The sequence below is a fragment of the Onychomys torridus genome, chromosome 19, assembly GCF_903995425.1.
Source record: "Onychomys torridus chromosome 19, mOncTor1.1, whole genome shotgun sequence".
In the NCBI taxonomy this organism is placed as follows: Eukaryota; Metazoa; Chordata; class Mammalia; order Rodentia; family Cricetidae; genus Onychomys; species Onychomys torridus.
This window is the reverse complement of record NC_050461.1, coordinates 59,695,226-59,715,501: the sequence shown is the minus strand read 5'-3', so window position 1 is coordinate 59,715,501 and position 20,276 is coordinate 59,695,226. Positions and strand designations below refer to the sequence as shown.

Genomic DNA, 20,276 nt, shown 5'->3' with positions numbered 1-20,276 from the left:
GTCTGTGAGGACAACCTTTCAGGGTTGCTCTGACCCTAGAAGGTTCTCTCCAGTGCCTTTGCTAGGCCATGGTGTAATCTGTGGCTTGTTATGGGGCTGTAACCGCCCCCACCCCCACAACTTGATGGGTGAAGTATTAAGTCCCAGTAGGTACCTCAGCAGGTAACATCCAAAGACAGTGCCTACAAGGTGGTTGATTTAAAGAAGCCTTGGAGGGTGGGTTCCTTTACAATTTCATTGGTGTCCTTCTGAATACAACCCCGGAGCCACAGGCTCTTCAAGGGTGCACAGAGGGAAGACCCCAGGACACTATAGGGAAGCAGCCACCTGCAAACCAAGGAAAGACTTGGGGCCAAATCGCTGGCCCAAGACTTCCAGCCTCAAGCCCAGAAACTTCTGCAGTTCTGTAGGCAGCCCTCCAAGATTGAAATGTGCATTCATGGTGTGCCCTTGAGCCTGCAACTCACTGCTGCAAACCCATCTCTCCTGTGAGAGCTTCAATCTACCCTTATTCACGGATCATCTCCTGAGCAAGTCTTGAGCCAGCTCTGTGCTCTCAGTAAAGTGCCCTCCTCTGAGCTTTTAGCCTGCCTCTAGCTTATCATGCAGCCTGATACCTACAACTGAGGTGGGGGAAACAAACTAGATCTTAACTTCTTGGCCTGAGTGGGACTTCCACTCTGCTCGCTGTGGCACTGGGTGACAGGAGCCCACACATTCACCTCAACCCAGTGTTGGATTGGTGAGAAGTACTGAGATGTGTCCCCTCATGGTAAGATAAAAGTGGTCCTGAGTTGGGTGCTGAGGCACACAGCCCCAGGGTGAAGCTTCTGCATAGCTGAGCAGGGGTTTGGAAGCAGACAGAAATGTGCTGCCCTCAAAGAATTTAGCACTTTTTGCTGGAACAAATGCTCCCTCCTTCAGTGTGCACTCTTAGGCAAATTTGCAAAGATCTTAAGTGCTGTCTCTGGAACTCACCAGAGCTCCCCATTTTCTACCCTGGAAGCCTTGTCCTTCAAGGGGGAGTTATGCAGTCCGTGGTCTCTCTGGCCAGGAACCACTGTCTGCTACAAACTGTCACTTTTTTATTTTTGGTTTTGGTTTTTCCAGACAGGGTTTCTCTGTGTAGCCCTGGCTTTGCTGGAACTTGCTCTATAGACCAGGCTGGCCTTGAACTCAGAAATCCGCCTGACTCTGCCTCCCAGATGCTGGTATTAAAGGAGTGTGCCACCGCTGCTCAGCAAACTGTCACTTTTAAAATGCAGATCAGACCATATCTTTCCTCCAATAATTTCACTTCTGAATTGTCTCCATGATTGGTAGAACTAAGTCTTTAGGTGTCCATCAAGAGCCTGTGTGGCCTAAGTTTCTGGTCCCTCAGCCTCTATGTTGCTTCCAGCATACCACCAAGGCCTGGCTGGTCACATATCACTCTCCACAGAGACCTCTCTTCTAAGCCTTCAGGTTCCACTGTGCAACAGGAGTTTTCGGTCCCTACAGCCCATCCATGTACTCTTTTGTGGAGTTGATTATAGATCTTGTAAGGTTCGGAATCCCTGCTGGGTATAGCATTTATATTTTAATTTATTTTAGCAATCTATTGGTTCTGTTGTGTGCTCTAAGAGGGCAACGGTTAGGATTATATAATTACTGTTGGTAAACCATTGTGGTCCCCAAGCTTGCTCAGTACAAAGATTTCAGCAGAGCTGAGGAAGGTGCCAGGTTAGGAGACCCCCGAGGTGGGCTGAAGGGACCGGTGAGCGGTCAGGAATACCTCAAGTGGGAGTTGAAGGAAGGAAGGAGCCTTAAGGGCAGTTGGGACAAAACAGGTCAATCATCCTTAGATCCTGGATGCTGAAAACTAGGCAGATGGAGAGAGCTCAAGGTGAGATTCACAACTCAGTGTGATTCCCAAGCCAACCGCAGTTCTCCCAGGTCCCCCACAGCCCTGGGAGGCGTGGTATCAAATCCTGGGCTCCCCACATACTCACCCGCATTTGATGCTGAAGCTCTCGCAACCCCTGTTCTGAGAAGCCCCACAGTTTACAGTGACCTGGCATTTCCTGGCAGCAAGTGAAGGGCGTGGCTAAGTCACGGAGTATCTCTCTCTGACTGCTTGCTCATGCGCATGCGCGGTGCCTACCGGCAGAAGTTTCTCCTGGGCGCTGCTTACCGGCTCATAGCTCATAGAACATCGGCGTTGCTCATGCCTTTTCAAGAACTGCGGGATCTGGTGCTTGTAGAATATAAATCACCGTACTATAGCCTTGAAAACCTCTCACCTACATCTCTTCCCAGTCCTCTTGGGTCCTGCCTCCTGAGTCTCTCTCCCTGATGAGAGCCTACCATACCTACAATGTCAGCCCCCACAGGTCCTTTGTTCGTGTTACATACCAGTGGCCTGCTCCTGTGTTCTCACCCACGACCTACCCATTGCCCAGTCAACCAACCTACATTTTGCATAATCTTATTATAAATTATAAATCTGAAAACACCTCATTACCAGGATACCTTTTATACAATGTGCTTAATCACCGTTCAGAGAGTCCATTCACCAAGATGGGAAAGTGAAATGGGACATGGTCCCAGTGGCCATTTGGGATTGCTGAATGCACAAGCACCAGTCATGACGCCGACGGATGATGACGCCGACGACCACGCTTGTGAAAATGTCAGCCTAGTCTTTAGCTAGCTGTGTTTTCAATCAAACAGCACTTACCCATGGACAGAAAAACAACTGAGGGAGGCAGGGTTGACACTCAGCGTTGTTTAATGAAGTAGTGACAGGTGGGAATGGGGGCGGGGAGGCTGGCCTTACAAATATAGACTTTGTCAGCACTTTGAAAACAATAGCAAATACACTTAAATAGATACAAAGTTTATTAAAAATAGGCTGCAACTGAAATACAGTAGAAATGGAAAACAACAGCAGTTTGGGTGTTTCCCCCACAGTAACACACTCTATGTAACGTGCTCTTACAACACATATTCACATTAGATCTCACTGTCCAGGGATGGCCAGGTCCATTTCACTATGGGTTTCACAAACACACATGCGTTTTTTTCAGATGTTTGCAGGTTCTTGTGTGCACCTGTCTTCCCATGTGCAAGCCACAGCAGGTGTCTGCTCTTCTCTGGGAGGAACGGCTAAGCCACCCAAAGACTGCCAGTGTGCTCCAGAAACAAGGAGATTGCACTTCCGAGGCAAGGAAAGTATGCAAAGCCTTCATTAACTCTCAGGACCATTTGATTCTCTTACAGAAGAAACAGCAAAGGCACACTTTCAAATAGGAAGTTTGATAGACATAAAAAATATTTACACTTGGATTTCAACAATTTATCATACAACTCTTATTAAAAGTGGTTTTTAGGGCTGCAAATCCCTCTGTTCTATTTGAAAGTGTGCCTATTTTCCTAATGTACAGATCTGTAAGAGGACAGGATGGTATAGAAAGATCATCTGGACCCACATTAGGGCTTTGTCAAACAGGAAGTGTGCTTGAAATCATAAAGCTTGCCTTCATACAAAAATGAACAACTGATCTGTCTCTCACGATCAGCTGGAGGAATGGCAGCACAAACTCACAACTTAAAATCAAACTCCATTATGCTATGAAAGAAATGTAGATTCAACCACCCAAGGTTATTCTTACAGTGTTTAAATTCAGATGGCACAGTAACTCCTCCCTTTTCTGACAGTGGAACCACACAAATCCTCCTTTCCTAAATTTAAAGTTTCCGATAGCCATGTGACCGCCACCTGTGAGCTCCCACACTTCTCAGATGCCTTTGCTCCTATCCACACAGACGCTGCTTTGCTAGAGAACTCTAGACCCTAGGGAATATCTGAAACATTAGTAACTTCCGAACATAACCGTCATCTTTAATTTTCCCCACTGATTAGTCAGTCTAATGATGATTTGGTATTTATGAAAATAAAATCCTCTAAGATTAAATCTTTAAAATTTTGAGAATTTTCAAAACGGAATTATTAATTAGATACTCAATCTCAAACATTTAGTATTGATCAGGAGGCTTACATTCATCAAGAGTGATGTGTTGTGCACCTTACACATAAGAAACTCCATCTAGTCACCTAATGCACATTCCAGAAGGTACAGTGGGGACATCTGCCCTGGGGCTAGGGAGGAAGCAACTCCAGGCAGGTCCTGTGTCTCCTGAACATACGCTCCACTAGAACACAGCAACGGTCTGTGTCCTTCAGCTGTCACTGTCTGGCAGCCAAGTGGAGTTTTGAGAAAGAACAGAAATGTCATTTCTTGGCCTACTGTACTGTCCTTCGAATGACGATGGGAAGAGAGGGTAGAGGAAATACCCTGTGATCTTTACTGCCCTTCACTCTGTACTGTGAGCCCAAGACTTCTCAAAGAAGCTAACAACAACAACAACAAAAAAGATAACTTCATGTGAGTCAAATCAATGAGAACTAGGCAGGATTTTCTTGGTACAGTAAAACAAGATTTCTTAGAATTGGAACATCTCTAACTTGCAACCATTTTAGAAACAGAAATGAGAAATCACTTAGACACAGAACTGCTCCCTCTTCCTCAGGCTCACCCCATAAACCACTGCCCAGGGCAGACTCGTGTGAGCACAGTGCCCTCTCTGTCCTCTCACTTAGTGTTCAGTTCATTCTCCAGTTCTGTTAATTTACGAGACGCTTTGACTTTGTCAGACACATCTTGACCTTGTGAAAACAGGCGCTGACGCTCTTTAAATGTCAGGTTTTCAGGGGCTCCAGAACTGCCAGGTAAGTCTGCATCTTGGCTGCACAAGAGAAAACACAAAAGATTATGCATCAAAATACAAGTTCCTCCTTTTAGTAAATTTTCAGAGGGATCGTAAAGTTCCAGCGACACTTGTTTGTTGTTGCACGTTGTGTGTGGGGCTCAGACAGCTGTACCTACGCTGCAGTCGGTCAGACCTTTAAAAGCCAACATATGCTCATATAATTACATTTAAATAAACGGAGGGCAGGGACAGTGGCATAGGCCTATAATCAACCTGGGCCAAACAGTTAAGATTTCAACTTAAAAAACAAATTCCCCAAACAGTAATAAATAAATACATCCAGTAGAAAAGGGGCAAAATATTATCTTTACTTAACACAGTAACTTTCAAAAATGAATAAGGGGACTAGAGAAGGCTCAGTGCTTAACCAGAGATTACATACATACTAGGAATACATGGCAGCCAGCCTGTAATTATAGCTTCAGAAGGAAGAGATAGGATTTCCAGAGAAGGCTGGCAAGAAAGTAGCAAACTCAGTGAGTTCAATTTCAGCAAGCAGGCATTTCTTGCCAGCTAACCAAGTTTAATTAATGAGGGTACAGTTTAAAAACACAGCATTTCCACAAACCTTCCACATACTTGAGAGGCATTAACAGACACTCCCAGTCTAATAGTAAAAGATAGACCAGCACTGTTACAAGGGCAGACAACAATCCCAGAAGAGATCAGCCTGTGCTAACAAGGCTGCACTAACAGGCCTGGTCTTCATGCCTCAGCATTTCAGTCTTACAGCAGGCAGGTCCAATATCACTATCTCAAACAGAAGCCATGCTAGCAACATCAACTTTAAAAAAGCCTACATGTGTAGTGAATATTATTTTAAGGTGTGTTACTTTTGCTTACGTTGCATTTGTCAACTCTGTGAAGCTGTGTTACTGTGCCTGTGTAAAACACCTGATGGCCTAATAAAGAACTGGCAAGAGCAAGACAGGAGAAAGGATAGGTGGGGCTGGCAGGCAGAGAGAATATATAGAAAGAGAAATCTGGGAGGAGAGATCAAGGAGGAGCCAGGGGCCAGCCACCCAGCTACACAGCAAGCCACAGAGTAAGAGTAAGATTTACAGAAGTCAGAAAATGGGGAAAATCCCAGAGGCAAAAGGTAGAGGGGATAATTTAAGAAAAGCTGGCTAGAAATAATCCAGGCTAAGGCTTGGCATTCATAAGTAATAATAAGTCTCCGTCTGTGTGTGAATTTATTAGGGAGCTGGGTGTTGCTCCCTCCCCCCAAAAGAGTGAAAAAACCAACAAAATACATGTATAAGTGTGGTGATTCACACCTGTAATCATAGTACTAAGGAGACCGAGGCACGGGGACTATCACAAGTTTGAGGCCAGTGTGGTTACATGTGGTGGTATTGTGATCCCCAAAATATTGTGCATGCTAATAAATTTATCTGGGGTCAGAGAACAGGATGGCCACAATATTAAACATAGAGGATAGGCAGTGGTAGCACATGCCTTTAATCCTAGCATTCCAGAGGCAGAAATACCTCTGGATCTCTGTGAGTTCAAGGCCACACTGGAAACAGCCAGGCATGGAGACTCACGACTTTAATCCTAGAAAGTGAGCCTTTAATCCCAGGGAGTGATAGCAGAAAGCAGAAAGATATATAAGGCGTGAAGATCAGAAACTAGAAGCATTTTGGCTGGTTAAGCATTCAGGCTTTCAAGCAGCAGTTCAGCTGAGAGCCATTGGGATGAGGACACAGAAGCTTCCAGTCTCAGGAAATAGGATCAGCTGGGGAATTGGCAAGGCGAGGTAGCCGTGGCTTGTTCTGCTTCTCTGATCTTCTAGCGTTCACCCCAATACCTGGCTCCAGGTTTGATTTTCATTAATAAGACTCTTTAAGATTCATGCTACAGCTACACAGTAAGTTCTAGACCTACAGAGACAGACTCTGTCTTAGGGGAAACAAACACCCCACCCCCATCCCCACTACATTCTCACATGATTTTGTACAGTAAAAAACACCCAAATGCCTGATGAAGTCTGACACAATTCAGCAAGGGCAGAAAAATGAGAATAAAGCAGCACAGATTAGACCCAGCTCGGCCCAGCCCTAGTACCTTCTAGTGTGCTTCTCTCTTGGGTCCCAAGGAGTATCATGGGCTCCCAAAGCTGTCCCAGCAGATCCCGTGTAAGAGTGTGGTCCTTTTCCATGAAAAAAAAAAAAAAAAAAGGTCCAAGTTAAAGTGTTTAATTATCTCTAAAACTTTACTCATGACAGAGTGTCTTCAGGAAAACAAGGCTCTTTAATGATTGAAAAAATGAGAAATCAAAGGCTCTTCACATGCACAAAGATTCATCAGTGTAAAATTCATCCATCCACTAACCGACATCAGGCCTTTTGTTCTCAGAATGGACAAACTACAACAGTCTTTAAAAAACACTTCACTCAAGTCAGCACATGGCACAATGATCACAAATACAGAAGACCCACAGGAGACTTGAGTGGGAAGTGAGCAAAATCGTTTAGACACACTCCAACACACTTAGGAGTTTTGCTTTTGTCTGCTTTTCAAAAATTTTTTAAAAATTGTATTTACTTATATTTTGTGTCTGAGTGCTCTGCATGTATACCTGAATGCCAGAAAAGGGCATCAGATCCTATTATAGAGGGTTGTGAGCCACCATGTGGTTGCTGGGAATTGAACTCGGGACTTCAGTGCTCTTAACCCAAGCCATCTCTGCAGCCACGATCACTGAGAACAAATGTAGCCCCTAAGTTTAAGAGTTAAGCCTATGTCTATGATTAAAGTTCCTTTGTTTAGGATTAACTACTAGATTTCTTTTTCTTTTTTTCTGGTTTTTTTTTTTTTTTTTTTTTTTTTTGTTTTTCGAGACAGGGTCTCTCTGTGCAGCTTTTCGCCTTTCCTGGACTCACTTGGTAGCCCAGGCTGGCCTTGAACTCACAGAGATCCGCCTGGCTCTGGCTCCCGAGTGCTGGGATTTAAGGCGTGCGCCACCACCGCCGGCTAGATTTCTTTTTCAAGATAGATGTAATTATTAAAAGCAAAATCAAGCCTTTGAAACAAATGAATTACCCAAACCAAACTAGAACAAAATTCCTGGCATTCCACATTAGTGCTGATAAATTCCTAAGAAAACAAATATGAGGGCAGAGTTAGGTTGGCCTTATGCACACTATGTCTGTCTTGGCCAAGAAACCACAGTTGAGCTTGATTGATGTCAACCAGTTAGCCAACATTTGCCAAGACTTCAAGAGGCATAAAGAGATGATACAGATAAAGGTTTACCACGTATCAAATTATATAATGCTGAAATAAATAATATTTGCAGTATGTACTGAAACATTACAAAATAAAGTAAGGGGCTGGAGAAGGAACTCAACAGTTCAGAAGATCTGGGTGGGTGGAGGCTCACAACCATCTCAATTTCCTGGTGACACAGACACACATGCAGACAAAGCACTCATGAAATAAAAACAGATCCCATGAGAGAAATCAGCTTCTAACAAAACAGAGTACAAAAGGCTCAGAATCTTTGGCAAACATGGACAAGATTGGATCAAATAGAGCACAAAATGATCATGTTTCTACATGAAAACACTCCACTTTAGACACGAGGCAGGAGAATGGATCTTCTTCCATATAAAGAGCCTGTGGATAAAGTATTTTGGACTTATCTAGACAGAGCCCAGCAGCCTTCAAACTGCAACCTCAAAACACTCCAAATTTAGGCCTTCCAAGTCACCACAGAGCAGGTCATCTCCAGCAAAGACTCAAAAAAAAAAAAAAAAAAAAAAGAGAGAGAGAGAGAGAGAGAAAGAAAAAGAAAAGGAGCAGAAAACATACTTCTACTACATGGCAACCCACAGTGGACTCTTACATGGGTAACTTGCATGGTAGGTTTCAATTCCCAACTTTACATTCATTTTGCCTGTTATTACGACACTGCTTTTATAGTCCTGTGCTTTGCTGAGAGTGACACTGGCTTCTTCCATGAGCAATAATCAGTTCTCCAATCTTCCAGAATGTTTAGAGTTTGATATAATGTTACAATTTTGAGCTGGCCATATGTATAAAATTGCCAATCATAAGTAATTTCCAAAGCTCTAGTGAAACAAAAACATCATTTAAAGATATATTGCCATTGAATTTCAGTCTTAATCATTTCAATTCCACAAGCTCTGGATCTCATATGACCCCTTGGAAGAGGCCACGTCCCACCTGCAGAAGTATGCTTCCCCAGAGAAAGGGCTAGACATAGCACATAAAAAGACAAAAAGACAAGGCCAGCGCCCTGAGGCATGTGCCGCAGATGGCTCCAAAGAGGCCATGACCTGCTCCGGAGTGGTTCATTAGGTGTGAGATGAAGTAAGGGCTAGTAGTACATCTGATGGCCAAAATGGACAGGTATGATTCCTAACTATATTGAGACTATCAAATTTGTCCAACATTCATAAAATCTGATATACGATCAATAGCATTTTGCTTCAAAATTTATTGCTATTTCATAAATGCCTTGAAAGAGCACCGAATTCTCAACATTTATAACAGAAATTTTATAAATGGATTAGATTTTTGGCTTTCAGAGTGACTTAATGATACTACTACATACTCATTCTCCAGAATAGATTACAAGTCTGATACAGGTGGGAAAAAAGACAGAATATTCTGGCAAAACTCTGTCATGTGAGTAGGAAACAAACTCACTCCACGGAGTCTGAGAGGCTGGATCCTCTCAGAACTGCTGCGTTTACAGGTCTGTGTGAAAATCACACAGGAGTTTGAAGCCACTCACACTGATCTAAAAAACCACATTGACATTGAGCATGATGTCAGCATTCCATTCCCTTTACGGCCGAGTAGTCTCAAGTCTCAATCTGAATATAACTGAGCTATTCTTTCAGCATGAATTCAGTGCTGACTACAACTCTGTGGCAATGGCCTCTGCTGTCACTGACAGCCCCTTCCCTAACTCAGAAGCTGCAAGCCTACAAAGGCTTGGGTGCCATGATGTTCAAGAGAGCGAGATCATGAAAGGGGATGGAACAAGTAAGAGGGACAGAGGAAAACCTTCAGGACTAGGGTCTGTGGGCAAGAGCTGCCTGTGTTAGGAGTAAAGCTGTACTGTTCACTAGTTCAGTGGGTGTTGCAACACCCAAGCAAGCTTCCACAAATGTATGAGTCACTGCATAGCCTCAGGAACAGAACCAAATGTTCTATTCACATTAAATGATGTCAACTTAAAGTGCAGCTGATACTCTGGCACTGTCTTTAGAGACACTGGTATGTTTGGGAAGGCACTTATTGACCAAAGGTAAGAATTACTTAAAGTACAGGAAAAAAAAAAAAAAAAGCCAAGACCAACAGTACTTGAAATAATTTGGTAATGGTGGAGGACTGGCTGTTGTCAGTGGATTAAAGAGACGGAATGCCTTAAAGTATAAGAGCAATTGGAGTACCAAGGGTAAATTAACAGAGCATTAGCACAAACACCACAATCAGGGGCAGAGGGAGATCACATGCTGAGAGTGATCAGGTAATACCCAAGGCCAAGGACAGGCATGGTCTCACTGTACGGTACCAAGTGGCAGGGGTACAGAGATCCCAGGCTCAATCATCAAGACAAGAGAGGTCTGATTCGCCATTCCCTCTTTTACCTCTACCTTTCCAGTGGCCAGGACGGTAGAAGCTCGGTTTGCCTGGAGGGGGTGGGGGCTGGCCTGCTTTGTTAGCAGTACTGTTGGCTTTGGCCAAGGGTGGCTGGAATGAGTTGGAGAGAAAGATGCCATCCGAGGCTGGACGTGGCTGGCAGAGGGGCTGCTGCGGCTTAAGGGCAGCAAGAGGAAGGTGCCCATGAGACTTCCTTGTGCAGGGGTACTTATCCTGACCTGCTGGGCCGCAGTCCTCCTCATCATCATCATACGCAACAAACTTGGCAGTGAACAGCGAGTCTGGGGAGAGGACCTGTGTTTTGAGGTAGGAGGCGTTTCGCTGAGGTGGGGGAGGAGGGGCGCTGGGTGCTGGGGACGGGGATGGGGGTTCATAGTCCCGTGGAAGTGGAGGTCGACTCAGCCCAGGCTCTTCAGGCTCCAGCAACCTGCGTGCTGCCTCGTCGTGCTGTCTGCGCCTCTCAGCTTCTAGGCGGCTGTAATACCCTTCTTCCTGTCGCCTCTGCAGGCGGGAATAGACAAGAGTGCAAAAGGTCAAGGGTCAGAGGGGAATCAGTGGACACTCTATGCCTCCACAGGGAATGAGAGGTACACTGATCATCACTACCCACCACTCCACTGGCATGTCCACAGGACATATTCCAGTGTCATAATTATTGTAACAGAAGAGGCAGGCCGACTCAGCTCTTCTCATCTCCAGATTTATGAATACACACATACTGTTCCATACTAACACAACTGTTCAGAAGCATGGGATTAGTCAAATCTTAGGACCTTTCATTTACACAATTAGAGTCGGGATCATTTACTTTTTTTTTCCTTCTCTCCTTTTCTGTTTGGACAGGATATTAACTTACCTGTTTCTTCTGTGTTTCAATAGGAAACCATAAACAGTAAGAAATATCATTCATTTCCCAAAGCCACAATCTAACAAGTATGCTTTCCACAGTTAATGTATGTTTCAAATCTTAATAAACTCTCTGAAGAACAGAAAATGAGAGCCACGCATTAATAGTAATAGCAGATATATTCTGACACACACTGTACATTTTCATTCAGGCAAACTACAGTTGACATTATTGAAATTCTTTTAACATTTAAAAAGGCAACAACACAGTTTTGTTAAGGATTGACAGAATTTTAGAGCACAAGAAGAAAGTAAATATGAAAGGGATGAAAGAGCAAACAAAATAATCTGCCTTGACTTAAGCAAATGTTCAATGCTAGGAAACCAAGTGCAGTCAGGCTGAAATCCATCCATCACAGAAAACTAACATTAGGGACCTTGCTGGTGTGATGTTTTCTGGTCCTCACTGTGCTGCATTCTTCCCTGGTCCCTCTAGAGCTACACACAAGCACACACAGTGAACACACAATGCTCCCTGCTTCATAGTCTGAGAAGAAAAGGGGTGACTAAAGGCCAGTCCCACTCATTACCCTGGCCCCAATTTCTAGCTCCATTTCTTGTTCTATGTTGTAGAATCCTAAAGGAAAGATATTTTTATCTTCTTGACTATACAAAACGGTACTATCTTAGGTTGGGTAATTAAGCTACAATGACTTCTGTGGCTTTTAAGTGGCACTGTGGAGAACGTTAAAATTACATGAAGAACAATTGTTTGGTAACACTGTATGGAGAGGCCAACCAACCTTTTCGGTTATACCAAGAGCAGATACAATTAAATGACCATGGTGACTTTATCCAGAAAACAAATGCACATGTTCCATAACAAATCAAACCCATCAATTGTGGACATTCTGTAGTAAAAATAGTATTTCAGTTTCTTTTTACAGTGACTACTCAATTATAGAAACAGTTACTAAAACACAAGTATGTTTGACATAATTATGAGTTACGAGAACACATGTTGGAAAAATTAAATAACCTAGAGTTTCTCAACACAGAAAGCACAGCCTGCTTCTCTCTGAGCGCACAGCTCTGATGTAACTATCAAGCTGCTTCATCTAGCTCCAGCAAGGCCCCGTCTGTTCTAATTATAATGAGGCAGCTGGCCAGCCCTGAGCTGGGAAAGCACCCTCCCTGCAGCCTGAGGACTCTCAGGGAAAAAACAGCAAAGCGAGACCACCACCATAACCTAGAGACTTGGCTCCAGTGTGGACACCTCCTGATTTCCTTCAGGGATCATCACTTTCAACTAACACAAGCCGAAGAAGATTCACGGGTACACTGGCCCTCCATGCTCAGTCTTTCAGAACTGCTCTACTGTTGGCAGGACACAGTAGGATACCAGACACTGCTTTAAATGCAAGCTGTGGCCTCACATCATCCGCTCTGTTTTCATTTCAATGAGCCACATCATGTCTATCAATCGTACTCTTAGATTGTCTTCTGACCAATTCATCACTTCATTAAAAATTTAGACCTTCCTTAAAATTCTATGATTTTTAGCTTTTTGGGGGGAAGGGGTGTTCCTATTTACATAGTTCACTGAGACTATCAAGGAAGTAACTATTAATAAAAACTAAACTTTTATCCATCAGAAGTAGTGACACTCAGAGCTTCTACCTTCACAGAAGGTAAGTAACCGAGAAAAATAGCTTCTCTCAAACCACACAGCAACATGCAATCTCCAGGGACAGGGCAGAGCCAACCTGGGCTCAAGGTAGCAGCCTCCTCACCCAAGAGAGCCTCAGCCTCAGACACAAAAAGATCTGAGAACTACATCTTAAAGTTCCTGCTTTGAAGAATGTCAAAATTGCTATGATTTTAAAATTCAACTATGGAAATTATTTAAGTTAAAACCCACATATAGAAATAACCAGAATATTTGTTGAGTTGCATACTAAATTTTCCTTGTATGTGTTTTACAAGCCATCTACTCTCTTTACCATCAACCAGAATTAAGTAGTTTTCATGAATAACCTGTTTGAAATGGTGAATGAGAACTGACCGCCTTGCTATGTTCCTCTTGTCTCCCAGAGCGCACACTAAGTTCTCACAATAACTGAACAAGCAACACCTTCATAAAAGCCACCTGGACCCTGTCTGGGAAGACCAGAGCACTATCTTGTCCCAGACCCCTTGCTCTGGGGCATGGTGCTCAAGAGTTTGAGGGAGACCAGCTCAGAAGGCAAAGGAGCCTGAAGACAGTCCAGAAGAGAGGTAGGCAGGCCAGATGGGGCTAGAGTTTTTGGTCCAATAGCAAAAGCTGGAAGATCCGTCCCTGTTCTGTCTTATGCATCCTAGATACACATACTTTCTAGCCCCCTTTGCCCTAGCCAATCACTGTGTTCAGGCTAATCTGGTAAAACTAGCTGCCTTTAGAGGACCATAACCTTTTCTTCAGCGTCTCTCTTTACTCGCTCCTCCTCCTGATGGCGGCGGTCTTCCTCTTGTCTTACGCGGTCTTCTGCTTCCCGTTTGCGCATCTCTTCCAACTGCTGCTGGCGCCTGCGCTCCTCATCCTGCAACTAACAATAAACTGAATTTAACTTTCACCCAGTAACTCACCAGCACAGACATAAAAAGCACATCCTGAAACAAGCAGACACAAACACACACCCACACACACAGACACAGAAAGTCAAGTAGAAAACACCAAGCTAAATCACTGCTGGAAGTTGGTAAAGCTCATAGATTAATTAACTCTTATCATGTCGAAGTAGGTTACCTAAAAGCTTTGTCTCCACAGTCCCAGTGTTACTCTTCCATTAATCATGACTCAAAGAAACAAGTTATTTCATCCACTCATGCATTAATCAAGTTCAATTTTTTCTTTCTAGTAAATGTGTTAGCTACCTCCTACAAATCACCAATAGGCTCCACTTTAAGAACTACAGAATACCACAACCACCCCGAATGGTAAGAAATTCCTTTCTCATGGGATGTGGGTAGATCTTACAGCAGCACAAGACTGCCTGTTCTGAACCCAGTCCATCTTTTCCTGGGGAGTGGAGTGAAAGACTAGGGCTCTCCTCTAGCAATTCCTCACCCTCCATATATCAGCCTGGACTCTAGGAGGCCCTTCCTAGCAGACATGACCTCAGACTTCCAGTTAAGAGTCAGAACCTGGGGTTTGGAATACACTCATTCTGGCTTACTTCTGTGTACACACGCATATGGAGGACCACTGCTGACTCCCCAATACACAACACTCTGCTTTAGGTGACGGCTAGTTTAAAAGCTCTCATGCTGGTCTCAGTCCATCGTCTGATACTTCTCTACCTTCCTGAAACAACAGAAGATGCAGACACTAACAGCTGCCTTCAAATGCCTGTGGCATGCTGCTCCTTGTTTCTTGTGGCTCCTTCACCCTCCCGACCATATTTCTCTATGCATCACAAGCTCTAAGGTGGGACAGAGACTCCAGTTTATCCAACCTGATCTATACAGCTGTCAGGTACCCCAGACTATGGCAACACTGGGATGGGTGCACAGATCTGTGCTGTAGTAACACTGACAGCAGCACTATGACACATCACTGAGAAGACTGATACAAATGCTCCACAACTTGAAAGAACCCCCAAGTTATTTTGCTGATCTCTAGCCACTTCAGAAATACTTCATAAGATTCCTGTGAGATGTAGTTCAATTTCTATAAAATTACCAGTTTTCCTATACATTGTTTACAGAAAAAAAAAATGTATAGATTTAGATTGCATATGTATGCTTTAAAAAAACAAAACAAAACAAAAAAAATATAGCTGGGCAGTGGTGGCGCACATCTTTAATCCTAGCACTCGGGAGGCAGAGGCAAGCAGATCTCTGTGCGTTTGAGGCCAGCCTGGTCTCCAGAGTTCCAAGACAGCCAGGGCTACACAGAGAAACCATGTCTCCAAAAACAAATAAAAAAAAGAAACAGACCCCCCCACATCTAATAATTTTATCCCTTATTTTCAATGGAATAAAGCCTCATATCTAGGGCTGGAGAGATGTGTCAGCCACTGAGAGTCCTGGCTACTCTTCTAGGGGGTGTGATTCCTAGCAAGCTGGCAATCATCTGTAACTTACATTCTCGGGGGATCTGATGCCTCTTCTGGCCTCCAGAGCCACAAACATATATGCAGGCAAAATACTCATACACATAAAGTAAAGAATTAAAACCCCCCACTATATCTAGCAGAAAAGAATTAGCCTGTTTATTGTTGGGTTACTCATGTCTATAAATAATAAAACATCTGAGAAAAATTGTCTTCTCAAAAAGAAGGTAGATGCAAGTCCAAACAGAGGCTGGGATTTAGAGGGTATATTTTATAGCAAGCATAGACACTGTTGATGAAGAAAAAAAGAAACTAGGAATCAAAGTCTTCCCTGAGGATGACAGTGAGTTGGCTATAGCCAACTGTGCACTTCCCAGAGGAGTCGTCCCAGGCAATGTCAAAATAAAAGAGCATGGCTCACTGGGACAAATCAGAAGCAGCAACCCACAAGAGCATCAAAACCCAACAGCACCAGAACCTGCAAATGCTCAGAGAAAGCAATTTAAGGGCAAACACAAAGCCTCACTCCCCTTCTCCAGAACTAAGCTCGTGCTGTTGTTTAGCCTGGAGACACTGCTCAACTAGCTTAGCTAACTAGTTCAACGATAAAGTTTGAAGTACAACTGCAGGACCATAAATCTGGTGAGAGACGTTTTCTCCAAAAAGTATGGCTCCACATTCTCCTAGTTGGTGAGGAGGTCATCCAGGGGTCTTCTCAGTGTATTTAATTCATAAGTTACTATATTTTTTAAAAAGACAAATTAACTAGTGCTTTTATAACTAAGACATTTCTTTTTATTGTTTAGTATATTGTGTATTTCTTACTTTGAAATGTTTTGTTCCTTTAAAATATTTTACCCCACTTCCACCTTCCCCTCTCCATAAGCATTAGTCAGGGGTGAGGGGTACCTCTTAATTTCTTCAAAAGTACAACTCCACACAGGACACTGAACTGTAAGCCTTATAAACGTCCAATATAGCAAAAGGGCATCTTTAGCATCAGTCTACTTGTTCTGTAGCCTGGTGACAACTGTTTGTAACAGTGTGACTGAGCATGGGCCAGGAGTCCTAATCCAATCAAGGCAGTCTGGATCAGTGCTAATCTAAACCTCACACTCTGGAATTCAAGGCCAGTAGGAATGCCTGCCAGATTCTGTACCAGTCTGCATTTCTAACACAGTATTTTCAGTTCAAACAATACTGTAGGCTGAAATTTGTGTGTTTATAAATTCACAAACTATACTAATATTATTATCATTGTTAAATTAACGTTTAAATTATCTTAATATGAAACAGATCGTGATAACCTTTACTTGTTGACCTCTGAAGTCTGCCAGAGTCTTTAAAGGCTTTTTAAAAATCCTTTTGCTGTATACCTATTTTTTTTCCCTAAAATACAACCTCAATTTTAAGACAATAATATAAAAAACTTTGACGAATTAGATTAACACTAAAGATATCTTGTAACTGTTACTTAACGAACATAGGCAAGCCTTGAAATCAGTCCTCTGATACTCTAAGACCGGGTTAGAGCCTAGATCTGTAAAGGACCAGCTATTCCTGTCTAAGGAAAAAGCTCTACGTCTAGTGTCAGAATTGGTTAGAAAACAATGTCCCCTCTCACAGTGGCAGAAGACCACCTAGGACAGCACGCAGTAATTCCTCTTAGTATATACCATACAGCCCACACTGTTTTCTTAAAGAAATATATGAGTTCTAAGCTCTGAACGTAAATGACAGTGGCCTCTAAGCAGGGCAGAAAGATTCAGAGGTTCCGAACACATCTGAATGTTTTCTTTGATGGTTTATACCCTAATTAGGCTTGAAGTACTCACAGAGATCCACCTGCCTCTGCCTCCCAAGCGCTGGGATTACAGGGATTACAGACAGCTATTGATTCAACCCTTTTACACCTGGGGAGGTTCTGAGCACTTCCTATACAAAGGCCAAGCCCTAATAATAGTGTTTGACTTATTAGAAGAGCCACTGAAATCTCTGCAAACAACTCTTCACTTGTATCACCTCACAGTAGAAGCTCATTCCTATAACCATGGTACCCAGGGTACCACATGACCCATTAATATGTGGTGACAAAACAGAGCTCAGACAAGCCACTGAAGGATGAACAGGCCCAGTGAGTATCTAGGGGATAGCCCAGAATGTCACTTAATGAAAAGGGAGTGCTTTTGATGAAGCAGAAAATACACATAATGTAACAGGAAAATGCAGGCCAGAATGCAAACTCACAGCGGCTCTATGGGACAGAGTGGTTACGGCTCCCAACTGGGTTTGGACTTCAAAAAGAGCAGAGACTTGTGTTATACAGCCATTACCAGGACCAGCTTTTGGACTTCAACTAGTAAACCCAGCAGGAAATGACAGCGATGCAGCCAAGACAGGAAGGTGGGCAGGAGCAAGAGTAAAATGAGATCTTGTAAGGCTGTAAAGCTCAAATGACTAACACGCATCTCTTGGAATGGGGAGGTCCAGGCAGGGTGGACTGTAGTGCAAAAGGCACAGAAGGAGGAGAGAGTTAGCTCTGCACAGGCTGTATGTGGAAAGCTTCACCTCTGCCACCAGGAGGAGACGGTATACAGGCATGTTGGTCACCAATCTTATTGTTCAAGAGGGTGAGACTAGACCCATGAATGGGATGTCACTGGCATCATTATGGTCTTAAAGTTATGCATCTAGAATGAGCAGGAGGCAGGCTGTGGACCAATGGTGACATCAGGCCACTGGGAGGCCAAAGGGAAGAGTAAGAATCAGTTTTTAGGAAGTCCTCCAACCTTAGGGAACTCAGCAGCTCCTAACAAGATAAAACCTGCCTCATTTATCCCATGAGTCACCCCAAATACATCCTACAATATGCTAAGAACATGTCTTAAGACTGCAGGGCAGCACTGCTACCCAGAGAGCACATGCTTGCCACTACCACTCACTCCCTGGAAGAGGTTCCCAAGGCAATCTGCCAATTCTGACATGTTAAGAGTTCTGTGAATAATGCATTGTTGTTAATAATATTAATACCTACTAATGAACTGGGATAGGAAGTGCTTAGAAACAGAGTGGTTAAGATCAATATTAATAATCAAAATAATCCTTTAAAAGAAGAAAAACTGGGAACTGTTGACTGGAAATAAAACTTTTATTTATTTATTTATTTATTTATTTATTTATTTGTTTGTTTATTTTGCCAGAGGTGAGGACTGATCCCAGGGTAGAGCCTAGCAAGCGCTCTACCACTGAGCTAAATCCCCAACCCCGCATTATTAAGTATTATACATCAAAGATAACGCCACAGCACAGAAAGCCATCCTTGGGCCAAGAGCTGGCTAGCATCTGGGACAGTGCCTCTGCTAAGTGCCTGCTCTGTAAGGGATACTGGTAAATACTTGCTAAATGACTACCCAATACCAAGAATGACTCTAAGCTGGGTAACGTGGTACACACCTCTAAGCCCAGGAGGATCATGAGTTTGGGGCCATCTTGGCTCACACAGTGACACTTTCTCAAATCAAACAAAAGTAACAATAGCAAAAATTATAACTAACCTATGTACAACTTAATACATAAAGTTTGTGTGTGGGGTGTATGTTTATTATCTTTGTTTCATATAAAGAACAAAGATATAGAAGTCAGAAAATATTCCTCTGTTTAACAAGGAGGGGAAATGCTTATAACAAAAGGTTCCTCTCTGGATAGCCTGTCCTCAAGCTGCAAAAACAGAAAAGAGGGGGCTAGTATTTGATGAGGTGGCTACTACAGTTAAAACTTTAATTCAAGGAGTTTTTAAAGTACTGGCTTTTTTATCATTTAGAAGTTGACATAGAGTAGATTCTGAGTTAAGAATATAAATATATATGTCAGATTGTAACTGTCTACTGGGTAATATAAACACATTACTGAAGCATAGAGAACATTAAATAACCAACCAAATTTCTCTGATGCAGACATTAAGCATGTTGATTTAACAGCAAAATATAAATGCAACTGTTTGCTGGCAGACATAAGTTGGTCTATCTGTTAGATGAACTAAAATCTCCACATGGTGTTAAGAAAAATAGAACGCAGGTTCATAGGAAACCTCTTGCTTTACCATAAACAGTGACATCTTAGCTACATTTTAAATCTGGGATAGTGTCAACGTCCTTTCAAGTTAGTCCACAGTGAACATACTTAAAATCTGTTTCTAATCCATCAAGAATAAAATTACCCAATGCAAAACGTATTTCATTTGCTCACATACTTGAAGAATACACAGAATCAAATTATGACTAAAACTGTAAAAAAGTCAAGCCCATAAACAAACAGTAACATTTAAAGTTAACGAGGAAGTAGAGTAACTAATCTAGTAACATTCAGAGGCATGCTTCTAATCACAGAGCTAGTCTCCTGACCCCTGCAGGAGGCTCTCGGGAGAACTGACTACTGAGAACACAGAACAGCCATCACCAAAGGAGAAATGAAAATCAAGACAGAAAAAAAAAGTACCAAAGGGAAAGAAACAAGAACATACCAAATCTAGAACAGAGATTGCTGGCATAGCAGTCTGCTGCAGGCAACAGAGAAGGGGGGAAAAAAGAAAGATGAAGTGTGAAAAAAAAGTTAGGTTTAGACCTGTATTCCGCCACCGGCATCTTTGTTGCTGTCATGCTTCATGTTTTGGACAACTTGATGAGAAAACTATAGAACCACAGACTAACTTCTAGCATTCAGAAACAGAAAAATGTCCATGTCATTAATATTTTGAGTTTTACCATTAAGAGACACAAATACTAAATAAAAAAAAGCAAAACTTTCCTTAGTGTTTTTATTTGGAGACTAAGATCTTAAACTAAATATAATTATTAAAATGAAATTATTTTTTACTAATATAAAAAG

The 20,276-nt window shown here is 42.8% G+C and overlaps 1 protein-coding gene across 24 annotated transcripts in view; it reads right to left on the bottom strand.

Moving 5' to 3' along the window:
- Positions 1-2,752: 2,752 nt before the first annotated feature.
- Positions 2,753-20,276, bottom strand: part of Afdn (afadin, adherens junction formation factor) — a 132,139-nt gene continuing 114,615 nt past the window's right edge. For 8 of the 24 annotated variants that reach the window (XM_036169152.1, XM_036169157.1, XM_036169161.1 and 5 more), the window contains 3 exons: positions 19,912-19,947; positions 13,749-13,883; positions 10,124-10,953 (listed from right to left, as the gene is read on the bottom strand). In XM_036169152.1, coding sequence (XP_036025045.1) covers positions 10,393-10,953; positions 13,749-13,883; positions 19,912-19,947 — 732 coding nt within the window. In that variant the 3' untranslated portion in view covers positions 10,124-10,392. Of the gene's footprint in view, positions 4,789-6,879; positions 6,965-10,123; positions 10,954-11,459; positions 13,884-19,911; positions 19,948-20,276 lie in introns of those variants that run through there. The other 16 variants (XM_036169168.1, XM_036169163.1, XM_036169164.1 and 13 more) reach the window with 13 other exon arrangements.